Genomic DNA, 14014 nt, shown 5'->3' with positions numbered 1-14014 from the left:
CTAAATACGAAATTGAGACAAGCTTATTTTGGAAAACTTTTAAACAATTTGTTGAATGCACAAACCTGCACTTCATCCATCGTTACTTCCTCATGACTGCCGTCAGTGCTTGAGGGTGTACTCTCGCTCGATGTCAATTTTCGTACCGCCGTGTTGATAGACTGACTTTGGCGACGCAATTGTTCACCTCGATCAAATGCACACGCCTCGCTCAAAGCTTTGAGTAATTGTTCATCTGTGTTGTTACGCCAACCAAACCAACCCACTTCGGGTTGACTGCAGCGTGCAATTACTGCACCGGATTTTTTGTGACGCCACACAACGGCTGGCAATCGTCTCGAGCCACGAAATTTCGCTACCTCGTAAAGCATGTCATCCGAAATGCAGGCCGGCACCAGTAACCGTTGCGGGTATGACGGACATAATTTAAAGTCTTCATTCGTTTTGGAAATACGCCACGTTCCGTTCAAATCGAAACCGAGTCGTATGATTTCGCGCATAAAATCTTCGTCTGCACGTTTAGCGCGTTGTAAGCGTTCCAGGTACTCGGGCGAATTATAAGCTTCGCTTTGCATATTTATTGCATCACTCATGTACGAGTGGAAGGGAAATGCGAATAGCGATTCTAAGGTTTCTGGCACACCGACGCACAACTGTATACGTCGCAGCCATTCGGCGCACTGTTCAGCTGTTTCAAAGGAACATTTAACGGTGCTAGCGTCCTTGCAATTGATGATTAGATGAAACAGGTCACGTATCTGTAAGCTTTCGATTAGTCCCAGTGGCACGGATGTCTCTGAGTTGGTAGAGTTTTTAAGTATAAATATACGGTATGTTGAGAGCGACAAAATGCCATCATCAGTACGTCCCAGATATAAGACAAATTCCCCAGCAACTGTAGGTATACAAGTATATATAAATGTAGAGTTAGTTTTTTATTTTTATTTTAGAAAATTTTAAAAAAAAATTGATGTCAATGTAATACGAACGTTCTTGATAGGGTACTTCCAAGTCTGCATCTTCTTTTTCCATGTTTAATCTTGGGAAAAACTCAGTAGCGCGCACAATACACAAGGAAGGTGGGGGTGATCCATCCGTTCCCTCCATTTAACTATAAAGAAAATAAGAAGAGAATATTTTATTTAAAAAATTGTATTCGAGGTTATATTGGATCTATAACTAATATTGCTGCGGTCTACCAATAGAGGGCGTAACTTGATTATCTTTCTTTTGTTCCAAAATTCCAAAAATGCGCTAGAAAGATACTGTTGATTGAAGGGTAAACAATAAAAAAAAAACATTTTTATTCAAATATGTCGAGAGCTGTGCCTGAGAATGTGTTTTTGCAGAGTTCTTCTTCGTAACTTTAAAATGAAGAAAACCTCCGCCGAAATTCATCATATTTTGATGGCAGTTTATGGTGAACATGCTCTAGCAGAGCAAAAGTGATTTATACGATTTAAAAGTGGCGATTTCAGTTAGGAACAGAAGGAATGTCCTGGGCGCCCCTCGATTAAAATTGTTACCAAACACATGAAGGCCGCGCAGAATATCTTCGGAAGTCATTCAAGTAATCAAACGTTTAAAGTAGCCGGATACATTTAAAAGCAACGAAATTGGGTGCCATGCAAATTGAAGCCAAGAAACCCAATTTTGCTCATCAGAAATGCTGCTTGAACACTACAAAAAGAAGTCGTTTTGCATCGAATTGTAAATGGCGAAGAAAAATGGAACCACTACGACAACCTTAAACACAAATAATTATATGTGAAACCTGGCCAATCCGCCAAACCAATGGCAAAGCCAAAAATCCATGGTTCTGATGCTCTGTATTTGATAGGATTAGAAGGACGTTCTGTATTAACTTTCTAAAAACCGGCTGAAACCAAAACAAAGGCTTGAAAGTTCTCCATCACCCACCTTATAGCCCAGACCTTGCCCCATCTGACTATCATTTATTCTGGTCGATGCAGAACGCTCTCACTAGATTACGGTTCATATCAGAAAATGGTAGCAAAAATTGGCTTAATTCCTGCTTGGCCGCCAAGCCGACGCTGCCAAAAAGATGAGAAAAAGTTATATATTCAGATGGGCAATGCCTTGAATAATTCTACACATATTGTACATGTTTTTCTTAAATAAGCGATTAATTTTTGAAAAAAAATACACGAATTAAAAATTATCTAAAATATTATGTATATTAGAAGCAACCATCATTAGCCTCAAATTAATACTGAAGATCTTAAGCTTTATTAAGCAAGAGTAACGTACTTGTAATAGATTTATATAGACTTCATTGATTTTTTTTTTTTTGCTGTGGATAGATTTTTATGGAGTAGAAGGGATTTAAAACCAACTTTGCAGAACTGATGTGTTGAGTTATAGGTTGTCACTAGAATTTCGTTCAATAAATATTTTTATGTTGCTAAAATTTACTGTTCATTATAACCGGCGTTAAAATTTCAAAGGAGGTGGTACTAAAACATCAATTCTATGATCAAAAATCAGGGAATCAGGTTCTTCAACACCTAACAAGATAGTCACGTTCAGTTACTGCAGTTATAATATAATATACTCTCAATACAGTATGTCTCTTATAAGGTCTCATTTTTCGTTTTTACTGGACTCATATAATATTAGAAAAGGAAACTGTGAATTCTATCTTAAAACACTTTATGAGAAATACCATACAAAATACTATTCGAGAACATCTCAAAAACTTTAAGCATTATTAGAAAATTAAACATTCAAGGCTTTTAAGACCTTAAATATATTTGGAATAACAGCGAAATGAATAGATAGCGTGAACAAATTTTTCCATAACATTTTATTAAAGCTCAAATCATGATTTGCGACACAGCTATAGGTAAATAAATTTAAGCGGCGAATTTAACTACATTTCCATCGCACACGTACCAAATACTATCATTAGCCATGCACGTGCTTACACATGAGTATACACTTTGTTGTAGACAATTTAGACACTGAAACTTTTACAAATTCATCCAGCAACTAAAAATGCAGTTGACACATTGTTTATGGCTTTCACTCGAAAAAAAAAGTATGTAAGCAGCTTAAAAAATGTATTTCAAAATTCTTTTTTACTTTGCCGAGTGAATATGTTACACTTCAAAACTGATGGAAAAGGAAATTAAAACTACGCCACACATTTTTCATGTCTGTATTATACACACGCAGGAGAATATAGTCTGTATCTAGCACAGTGGATTGTGCCGCGGCGAACAGGAACACGCGACCGTAAAAGTGACAGACAGGACGAAAGCGTAAAAGCAAAGTGGGAAGCAAGAATATAAGCTATTTCTTATCTATATTAAATATGTTAGTTCAATTATTGCGTCTAATTGATAAAGGAAAAATCTTAAACAACTAAATTGACATTAAAATTAATTATGCGATTACTTGAGGCCAAATTATATGGGTATATTAAATGTAGACTTTCACAAGTAGTGAGTAATGTATGTTTTTATGGAACCGACCTACCCCACATTATACGCATAAGAAATTGCAACAAACATTGAATATATAATAGTATATGCACATATGTATGTCTAACGGTATTTAACTAAAAGTATATACTATGATTTTGTTAATATTTTTATATAGTTATTTTAAAGCAACTGAATTATTTAGTTACAAAGCGTCACGCGACCGAGTAGCAACTGTAGTTGACTAAAAGCGGTGACAGCGATTACAACCGTAAATGGCGTAGCCGCAATCGTAGTAATCGGAGACGTACGAAGACCCAATATACATATATATATATATATATATACATATTCAAAGTATTGTAGATTTGCCCGTATACACAATCGCACTATATACATATATACATGTATATATGTATATATATGGTGTGGATAGATATGGTCATATATTTGGATGTGCAAGGTATGCTGGAATATGAGCAGTGGCAATGGCAACGCTCTCGTTCTCATAGTGGAGCAAGCAGCGAGTATCCAGTGTCGCTGTTTGTGGAGTCAATGTTTCCACCAAGTGGCTGGCAATGGCCGATACATTCGAGAAAGTTGTATTGTAGGTACTATGAGACGTGATATATATATATATATATATATATACATATTTGTATGGATGTACATACATATGTAAAAGAAAAACAAAAAGTTCTAGATTTTGTAAAGTATTAGAAGCAATAAAAGTTATTATTATAATACTATGTACTTAACATTTGAATGATTAGATATAAATGATATACAATTTAATGTAGATATATACGCACATTCCTATAAGCCCTCTATACTATATATAGTCAGGTATACTAACTGTTATTTCGTGTGTCCTTTCACTTCGTATGATTGTATTGTAATAGATATTTGATCCAATACTATGTACAAGTGATTAGAATAGCGCTTGTGTATATCGTATACGCGTAATATACTATTTAGAGAGTATTTCAAACAAAAACAAAAACTTTTTTTTCTTCAGAATCCGCAGGTTGGTATAGGGGGTAAGTTAAAAAGTTCTTTTCGTTTGTAAAGAAAAGCGTATTTTTTCGGAAAATTCGACTCTTCTATTTAACATGATTGCCAAAGAGGACGATATCTGTTCCCACGACAGTTGGATCCACGTTATCGGAACGGACCCAGAATTTTTATCTGGCTAAGGGCTGTGAACTCGACAGCATTCCTTTAAATTACTTCAGGAAGTTTTTTGCCGCTACAACAACAACAACATACACCGATTATAACGTTATTCCAGCTTTTCTATACCAGTTTTAGAGTACAATATGTCTTTTGCTTTCAAACAGGTCTACGTCTCGGCGATTAACTCTTCATTGCGGCTAAATTTCTTTCAAGCGAGCATTATCTTGAGGTCCGAGAACAGGAAAAAGTTGCTGGGTGTTAGATCTGGAGAATGCGGGAGGAATTCGAAGACCAATTCATGCAATTTTGTCATTGTTTTCAGGTTAGATTGTGCAAATATTCATGAACCATCACTTAACATTATCAATTGATATCCTTCGAGTTTCACCTATCTCGATCAACTTCAAATTACGTTCACCTAAAAGCACTTTGTGAAGTGCTTTGAGAGTCCGTAACAGTTTATTTTGGATGTCCTTTGTCGCTCAAATGCCTTTACGGACTTCAGCAAATCAGTCATGAATGGTCGCTACGTCTGACGAAGAGGCGGGTAATTCTCTTCAAGCACTTGGAAAAAAAGGGTAAATCAAACCCTTTTTAAATTAAAAACCCAAAATCACGAGCCGATTTTGTCTTATATACATACATATGTACATGTCTTTTGAATCTTAGGTCGAACTATTAAAAATATTCATAAATTTACGGATTTTAATCGTTTATTTATGATTTACATCATATCAATGAGTTCATCTATTTAGTATAGCCCTATTCTGTACAAACTAGCTAAATTGACTCCAATAAATTTTATTATTTTCGGTGGAATCGAAATATGTATATATTTTGCGACATCCATTCATTTATAATTTCTCTAAAAACATGACATATTCTCCTTCGAGCCGGATTTGAACCAGCGACCTATGGATTTCTATATTTGTACATAATTAACTCTACAGTCCACCGCTCTACCAACTGAGCTATCGAAGGTTTTTCGAAATGAGATATATAAATCAATAAATCAGGTGTTTACGAGTTATCGCTAACTGACGTAACTGTGCCACAGCAGTATGTGAACTATATTACTATACCAAATTTTTTGAACATTTTATTGAGATAACTCCCTTATTGCAGCATAATGTCAACAAAAAAAAAAAACATAAATGTGTATATTTCAACTAATTGTATATACTTGTATTAATGGTAGCGATGGACAAAATAACAAGGGAAGTTTATACGTTTGGTAGGTACATATGTACATATGTATATGGGGTCTAAATGAAGGTCCTATAATAGTCATTATTATTAAAAAGTCATATTTATAGATCCTTCGAGCCGGATTTGAACCAGCGACCTATGGATATCTACGTTTGTATGCAATTAACTCTACAGTCCACCGCTCTACCAACTGAGCTATCGAAGGCACATTATATAAAGTATGCATTATTTCATGGAATACAGACCATTATACAAAATAATGCATTAATAAAAAATATTAAAACATTTATTTATACAAAACATAGAAAAATTTGACTTCATATTAAAAAATATATACATGTATTATTTATGCTTAAAGGCTTTCACTCTTATTTATAGAAACTTAAGTTACAACTTAAAAAAAAAAAGCAGCAAAAAATCTTCAACTTAATGTATCCTTCGAGCCGGATTTGAACCAGCGACCTATGGATGTCTACTTTTGTTTTTGTTTGCAAATCACTTCTACAGTCCACCGCTCTACCAACTGAGCTATCGAAGGTTTTGAGTGTGAGTGAAATATTTATTTTTATCAGCGCAAAAGCAAAGACCCCAAAATATATTTATTTCTGTTCAATCAGTGATTTTTATTTTTTGTTAAATTGAATAAGTAAATCTGCATAAAGCATTATCAAAAAATGTTGATCAACCAGTTACTTAAGTGCTTGAAAAATGCGTGTAGATTCAATCAAAAGTTTGGAGCACAAACACGAACACAAAATCCAGTTTTGTTTTAGTAAAATCAAATATATGAGTAAAAATAAAGTATGAACATACCTTGTAAAATAAGTAGGAAATATCAGTCGTTTGAGAGGCATACATATGCACATATACATACATATATATTTTCAAGGTCAAATTATATGTACGAATTATGTTCAAAAATTAAAATTAATTAATTTGTTTTGAATTCGCATATTAGCTTTTATTCGTGGATTGCACTGAAATTCTGAATGAATGCTCATAAAAATTTGCCGATTATCAATGGAATCATTTGAAATAAAGAGTGCGGAAATGGCATAAGACGCTAGGTAAACTTATTACTTCTTATCGTCATTTTACTCTCACAACTATTCAACAAACATTGATTAAACAATTGTCCAATTTTAGAGACATTTTTAATTCTAATTAGTTTAAGGAGACTCAATATACACACGACCTATTTTGAAATTAGGATGACTGCTGTTGATAAGAGTCATAATGAAACATACCTACATATGTATCATCTGATCAATATGAGCATATAGGTACTCCTTCTAGTAACAGTTAAATAGCTTCGAAATAACTGTACATTCGGTTTATGATCAAGCCTACCTTCCAATGAAGGAATCTACTTATTTTAATTACTTCTGCCTCTGCCTAAAACTAGTAACTATGTAACCAGGACAGCTTGTCAATGCTATACTCCTACCAAGAGAACTGAATCTTTTGCAAAAACGTCGTCGAGTACCGATCACAAAATAAATGCTTGACAACGTAGCTGAGAACCCTACATTCATCACGCGCAGTGTTACTGGTGACGAGATATATGTATGTACATAGATTAATCAATATGACGCTGAAACTGTCCATCTAACGAATGGCGCTCCAAAAACGAGCTGAAATCGAAAATCTCAAATTCGCTAACGGCACTGAAGACGATAATAAAGATTTGCATTTAAATACGCAATAATGTAGTTTTTTTTGCCAGTCCGGGTCAAATTTGATCATATGCTTACCATACATTAAGTGCGCTCTAGAAATATGTTTGCAGTTCGTCTTAACTAATTTTTTTTATCTCTCCGTGTATGCAATAAATATTAGACGCATTTAATGTTTACCATATTTTTTACAATACAAATGTTTCCTACAATGCAGCTGTTGTGCCGTTAATTTTTCACATACTGTCATCTAAACACATTTGTCATTTCATTGCATTTGTCAACAGTGTCGCACACGAAGGTATGTATGTTATAAAATCATACTGCACGAAAGTTTTCATTCACGTTTCAACTGCATTTCAGACTCACTTTCTTTTCAATACACAAAATGTGACATTTAATACACACATATCCGGCAATGATCACATTAGTTATGCGAATACACGTGCATCAACAGCAAACATACCCCAAATATGTACATACATACATACATACATACATACATACATACATACATACATATTTATACATAAAATGCACACATTTTGGCAAGGTACACATTTTGCTTGGCCTCTTGTTATGTGGACGCGTCGGAACCAATGAAAAAATAACGTATACGCACACGAACAGCACTTTTACTTTGTGTACGAACAGATAATATTATAATAGATTGTGGAAACAAGTAATCGAGTACTCATTTAATCAGACACAAAAACCGCAATACACGAATGTGCATGCTTCGTACATAACGAAAAAGAAAGGTAAATGATGAATGAGTAAAAACAACGAGTAAATGCTGGCTGGACAGCTCGTTAGCTTTTGGAAAAAGCTAGCTACATACATACATACATACATTACATACATATGTATAAAAACTATGTATGAATGTGGCACTATGTGTGTGTTGCACAACTAACGAGCTAAACAACCGAACTAACGACTATGCCACTAAATTAAACCATACAACGACGCAATACGAGCGCTGTAGTAAAACATCGTTTGAAAATAACAAAAACAAAAAGACAAACACATTGCTTAAAGGTGAAAACAAAAACCACATGGTCGGTGGCAGGCAAGTATTAGCCACAGTCACAATGCAACGAAAAATCGGAAAAGCGGCAAGGCAACCGACCGGCCTTTGCTGGAATCTTAACCAGTGAAACGTGACAAAGGAAAACCGGAGAAAAGAAATTGCAATTGGTCAACGTAGTCGACTGACTTGACTTACTATTGACTGGTAGGTAACACCGACGCCACCGCCACAGACTTGTCGTAGTTTCCAACACAGACACGCTGACAAAGTGACTGGCTTAACTGACAATGAGTCGCGTCTGTTGTTTTTGTTGCAACTTTTCCCATGTTAGAGATAGTGATGGGTATGCGAACGACGATTTGGCACGTTTATAAGCTGTTAGTTGTTGGTGGCATGGCAAGGCGCGGTATGCGTTAACGGGCAGCATTGTGTGGCTCGTGCATTGAAAACTGTTAATGAAAATGCACTTTTTCCACTTAACACTGAATTAATTGGTTTTAACGTATTTACAGTCAGGCAAGTGATAAGTATTTAAATGGTATAGAAAAAGGAAGAAGAAGACGCCTGAAGTGCAAGGTGAAAAAAGTAAATGAAATTGAAAATAAAGGAAGGCAGTTTTAAAGACGCCACAACATGAGCTGAGGTGCATACACATAGTTACATACATATATCTGCAACTTTCAGTTGCTGCAGCAATAAATTGTTGATTTCGGAAAATCCAACCTTGCGTCCGCCTGGGTGTTGTTTGAAGGGGTGCCTTGGAGTTTTCGCATTATGCAATGATTTCACACTTTTTCAAATTTTTTTTTTGCCATATTCTTCCGTTAAGTTTTCTGAAAGTACTATTTCACTTATATCTTGAATATGTTTCGATTATGTCGGCGCCACAATTGTAGCCAAGAAACCACGAAGGTGACGACAACTGCGACGATGTCAACAGCATTTGTAGCAAGACTGACCTAGATTTTTCACTCGAGACACTATACATCAGCAGACGGACCAAATAACTTAAGCACGCGTATGTTGTGTTAGAAACAGGCGATGTGAGTTCATGTACATACAAACATACATAAACCACCTGAGACGACAACATTTTTTCGATTTATTCCGACATATTTTGATTAAAAAAATAGTCTAAGGTAAAAAGTAGGGAGTTTTGCGGGTTTTACAATTTAACAGCAAACAATTTAGATTTACTTTTCATTTCTGTCAATATTGCTAAACAGAAGTAAGCAATGGGCTTGGGTGTTCTCAAAATAATGGTAAAAAGGCAGTATTGGGAAATATGAAACTTTCTCACAGCACAAGAGAGCACAATTGCAATCGAACAGACAAGCTACCGGAACGGATCCGGTCAAGGACTGTCAACTCGACAATATTCCCCAAAATTATTTGTTCTAAATAACGGAAAGAAAGCGGAGCAGATTTTCTTAAGAGATAATAGCAGCGCTTCAAGTTTCAAGATGAAGCCTACAAGAAAGAAGTTATTAGGGAACTCCAATCAAATCTTACGTAAGCCCTTGTATTATTTAAATCCAATTTTTTAATAATTATAACGCTTTAAGATATATAACATCTGATCAAATTTGACCCAGACTGACAAAATAAACAACTACGTTTTCATGTGTTTTAATACAAATCATTATTGCTGCCTTCAAAGTAGGCTACTAAGCCAATACAGTCATGTTAATACTTAATGCAATCATACATTTATTATAAGCCTCGGCTTGGATTGCCTTCAGTGTTTACAACGAACTTTGATTTTTTTGGGCTCATTTTTGAAGCGTCATTCGCTAGATTTTTGGACAGTTTCAACGTCAAATTCAAAAATCCATATATTGTCACCTATAATACGGCGTTTGATGAATAAAGGGACCTCAGCTGCGTTGTGAAGCATTTATTTTGCGACCGGTACTCGACGACGTGTTTTTAAAAGATTCAGGTCTTTTGGTAGGAGTCTAGAGTTGACACGCTTCATACCCAATACATTAATCAAAATGTGTTGAGTCGATCTATAAAGATCTCTCTGTTAGCTCTCTGTTGGCAACTCTACGATTTTCAAGCCTTTTCGATGTTATAATCATTAACAGGGGTGAATGGACGACTCGCATAAGGCAAGTTTTCGATGACTTCACGACCTTCACCGAATGCTTTATGTCACTCAAATACTTGCCTTCTTGATAAAGTAGTCTCCCTTAAACACGTCTACAACATTTTCAACGCTTTCTTAGATGTGATTGCATTGGAAACAGAAAATTTCAAGTAAATTAATTTTTCAAAATCTTATCCATGGTAGAAATCGGCAGATAAACCTTTCGCGTCGTAAACAAACAGCTGCTAAATACGCGCTAATTGACATATGGAGCTACACACGAACATAAAAAAAGTTTTAGCAAACTTTAGAAAATTTTTGTTTTATCAAATTGGTTTGCGCGCGCAGTTTAAATGGACCAGTCCAGTTTAAACAGATGGCATAATACCCTAAACACAAAAACTTATCTTACACTCAATTCTCTATAGCTTCTTTCTACTGTTTTATTTTCAGCATAAGTTATCTGATACTTGTAGGTGCATTCCTTAAACCATCGTGACTACTTATAATATATAGACGTAATCGCGTGACAATTATCACTAAAAACTTGTATTCGGTTAAAAAGAATGCAAATAAATAACAAAACTCACGAGAAATATGAGAAACAAAATAAAATTATTGAAAATGTATGAAAGTGTAGAAAAGAAATGAACACGATCGGCAAAAATATACATTTACATATGTATGTATATTTATAATTATATATGTACATATTTGAGTACTGGTAAATGAAATAATCAAAACAAATGCAAAAAGAAAACAAAACTCACGAACACATTAACATAATTTAACGCTGTCGAGTTAAAAAAGAAAAAAATTATACTAAAAATAAATTTACAAAAATAGAGCAAACACTGGCAGGCAGTTAATTGTTCTTTATAATATATGTATTATATACATGCCCCTTTTTGCTTTGTTTTTAATTTTTTTTTGTTTTCTGTCCGCTGGATAAATTTCGTTTACTACTACACTTGTATATGGTACACACGTGTCGATTGTACACGTAATATGATAAGTGTCAACACTTTGTCTCCATTTGATCAAACAGTAATAAAGTTGAGAAATCTTTTGCCCTGAAAATTGCTTCAGGTACAGAAGTCAATTTGAACGAAAAATCGATTCAAGGTAATATATGTACTTAATAGGGCATGACTTGAGGTTAACAAATTAATTCTATAAGCAAGCATTTATTGATTGACTAAAGATTTAATAATGTAGTAACTTATGTACAGTAACCGCTAAAACTAAAGTACGAGCCCTATTTTGTATATGTAAAGTCAAACAGATAGCAAACGCAGAACAACGTGGAGAATGAGAAATAAATATATCTTATATATTATTATATAGTATGTCAGAATAAACGATATATTTTGTTTCAATAGAAAGTTTTCTGTTATTTGCTTTTGTAAATATAGAAGCAATTACTTAAGGGGTCAGGGGTAGTCACAGGCACGAAAAAATCAGAATGTTCAGTAATTTTTTTTTGCTATTAAGTCATGTTATTTTACAAAAGTAGTAATATGGCATTATTATACAATGTTTCGACTTGAAGTCACGAAAATTTCAAAATACAAATTTTTAATTTCCAAAGTTATAGCTGTCTGTGTTGACCCAGTTCCAAAAAAAAAGGTCCTCGGAAATTCATTTAAAATCAATCGGATTAAAAAAAAATTAGTTTTATCAATAGATGATCCTGGGTCTGATCGAAGCTTTTTTCTTTTTTTTGAAAAAATTAACAAAAAGGCGGCCTCAGGACATTTTTTTCTAGATTTTTGGGAAAAAATCAACAGTTAATTAATCTTAAAAAATCGAAGTTTTTGGAAAAAAAAAGATCCTTCGATCAGGCAAGAGTTTATTATGTATTCTAAAAGCTGTATACATTTCATTAAAATCTACTAAGCGGTTTTTGAGTTACAGTTGTCACCAGTTCAAAAAACATATTTTTGAGAAAAACGCATTTAAAGTTTCACACTACTTGTAGAGCTCCCGAGCGCTTTGAAGTGCTCGAGCGCACTTTGTTATTTGTCGAATATCTCAAAAAGTAATTATCGGATCAACTTTGAATTTTTAGAGAATATTTTCAAGAAATACGCATATACAAAAAAAAAAATGGATTATTTGAAAATTCTGACTAACTAAAATGAGAGAAGGGGCAATATGGTTTGTTTTGGGCTTTAGTTTTAATAGACACTGTATATGCACATACTTACATACGTATACGCAGTAAATATTTAAACGCTGCGATAAGGGAAATTTACAGAGATTATTAATTCATAAAAACTGGCCGGCGCCAAAGAGGCTTATTTATAAGTGCGGTATAAATAGAGAATGTAAAATATATGCGATAATTGTTAATTGCATCAAGCGTTTTTATACTCTCGCAACCTGTTGCTATAGAGTATAATAGTTTTGTTCACCTAACGGTTGTTTGTATCACCTAAAACTAATCGAGTAGGATATAGGGTTATGTATATATAAATGATCAGGATGAAGAGACGAGTTGAAATCCGGGTGACTGTCTGTCCGTCCGTCCATCTGTCCGTCCGTGCAAGCTCTAACTTGAGTAAAAATTGAGATATCTTTATGAAACTTGGTAGACATGTTTCTTATTTGGTATACAGAATCACAATAGAGAGGGGCATCTGCAGATAAATTTTTTTTTAAAGTGGGCGTGGTCCCGCTCCTAATAGGTTTAATGTGCATATCTCCTAAACCTAATGTGCATATCTTCTAAATGCTATAATAACAAAATTCACTGGAAGCAAATGTTTTTAGAACCTCTACCTACAGTTTGAAAATGGGTGAAATCGGGTAACAACTCCGCCCACTCCCCATATAACGGTACTGTTAAAAACTACTAAAAGCGCAATAAATCAAGCACGAAACACGCCAGAGACATTAAATTTTATCTCTGGGATGGTATGAGATAACTTTATAGGTGAAAACCTATATCTTGGGTTCAGCTTAACCGATTCCAAATTCGATGTATAACGTTCTTTTCATATTTCTATGTCATAGTGCGAAAATGGGCGAAATCGGACTACAACCACGTCTATTTCCCATATAACACCATTTGCAATTCCATCTGATTCTGTTACTTTCCAGTATGCATATCAAGCAACAATGATTATATCGGGGTAAAACTTTGCGTGAATAATAGGTTTAAAGTATGCCAGCTTGTGATCAAAAATTGTCTAAATCGAACCAAAACTGTTCAAGCCCCTAAGTACTAAATATGTGGACCCCGGTGCCTATAGTTGACCTACTACCGAAAATATCAGTCAATCCACAAAGAAATCTCAAAAGAGTATACCATTTGACTTTGCGAGAGTATAAAATGTTCGGTTACATCCGAACTTAGCCCTTCCTTACTTGTTTGAAG

The 14014-nt window shown here is 34.5% G+C and overlaps 1 protein-coding gene and 3 non-coding genes across 6 annotated transcripts in view; all 4 read right to left on the bottom strand.

Annotated features, from left to right (window-relative positions):
• LOC106625050 (phosphatidylinositol-3,5-bisphosphate 3-phosphatase MTMR3) overlaps positions 1-14014 on the bottom strand; it is a 32554-nt gene that overhangs the window by 13052 nt on the left and 5488 nt on the right. For all 3 annotated transcript variants that reach the window (XR_011396777.1, XM_070110780.1, XM_036376345.2), the window contains exons 2-3: positions 990-1111; positions 66-895 (exon numbers count right to left, since the gene is read on the bottom strand). Coding sequence is in view for 2 of the 3 variants with exons in the window: in XM_070110780.1 (XP_069966881.1) it covers positions 66-895; positions 990-1107 (948 nt within the window). In the remaining variant the exon portion in view is untranslated. The remainder of the gene's footprint in view (positions 1-65; positions 896-989; positions 1112-14014) is intronic.
• Positions 5507-5603, bottom strand: TRNAY-GUA (transfer RNA tyrosine (anticodon GUA)). Its single transcript has 2 exons — positions 5567-5603; positions 5507-5542 (listed from the first exon to the last, which is right to left on the bottom strand). It is a non-coding gene; the product is annotated as a tRNA-Tyr (tRNA).
• Positions 5940-6036, bottom strand: TRNAY-GUA (transfer RNA tyrosine (anticodon GUA)). The gene is made up of 2 exons: positions 6000-6036; positions 5940-5975 (listed from the first exon to the last, which is right to left on the bottom strand). It is a non-coding gene; the product is annotated as a tRNA-Tyr (tRNA).
• TRNAY-GUA (transfer RNA tyrosine (anticodon GUA)) lies at positions 6266-6369 on the bottom strand. The gene is made up of 2 exons: positions 6333-6369; positions 6266-6301 (listed from the first exon to the last, which is right to left on the bottom strand). It is a non-coding gene; the product is annotated as a tRNA-Tyr (tRNA).

This window comes from Bactrocera oleae, chromosome 5 (genome assembly GCF_042242935.1).
Source record: "Bactrocera oleae isolate idBacOlea1 chromosome 5, idBacOlea1, whole genome shotgun sequence".
Lineage (NCBI taxonomy): Eukaryota > Metazoa > Arthropoda > Insecta > Diptera > Tephritidae > Bactrocera > Bactrocera oleae.
Note: the sequence above shows the minus strand (reverse complement) of the source record. Positions and strands in the feature narration are given on the sequence as shown.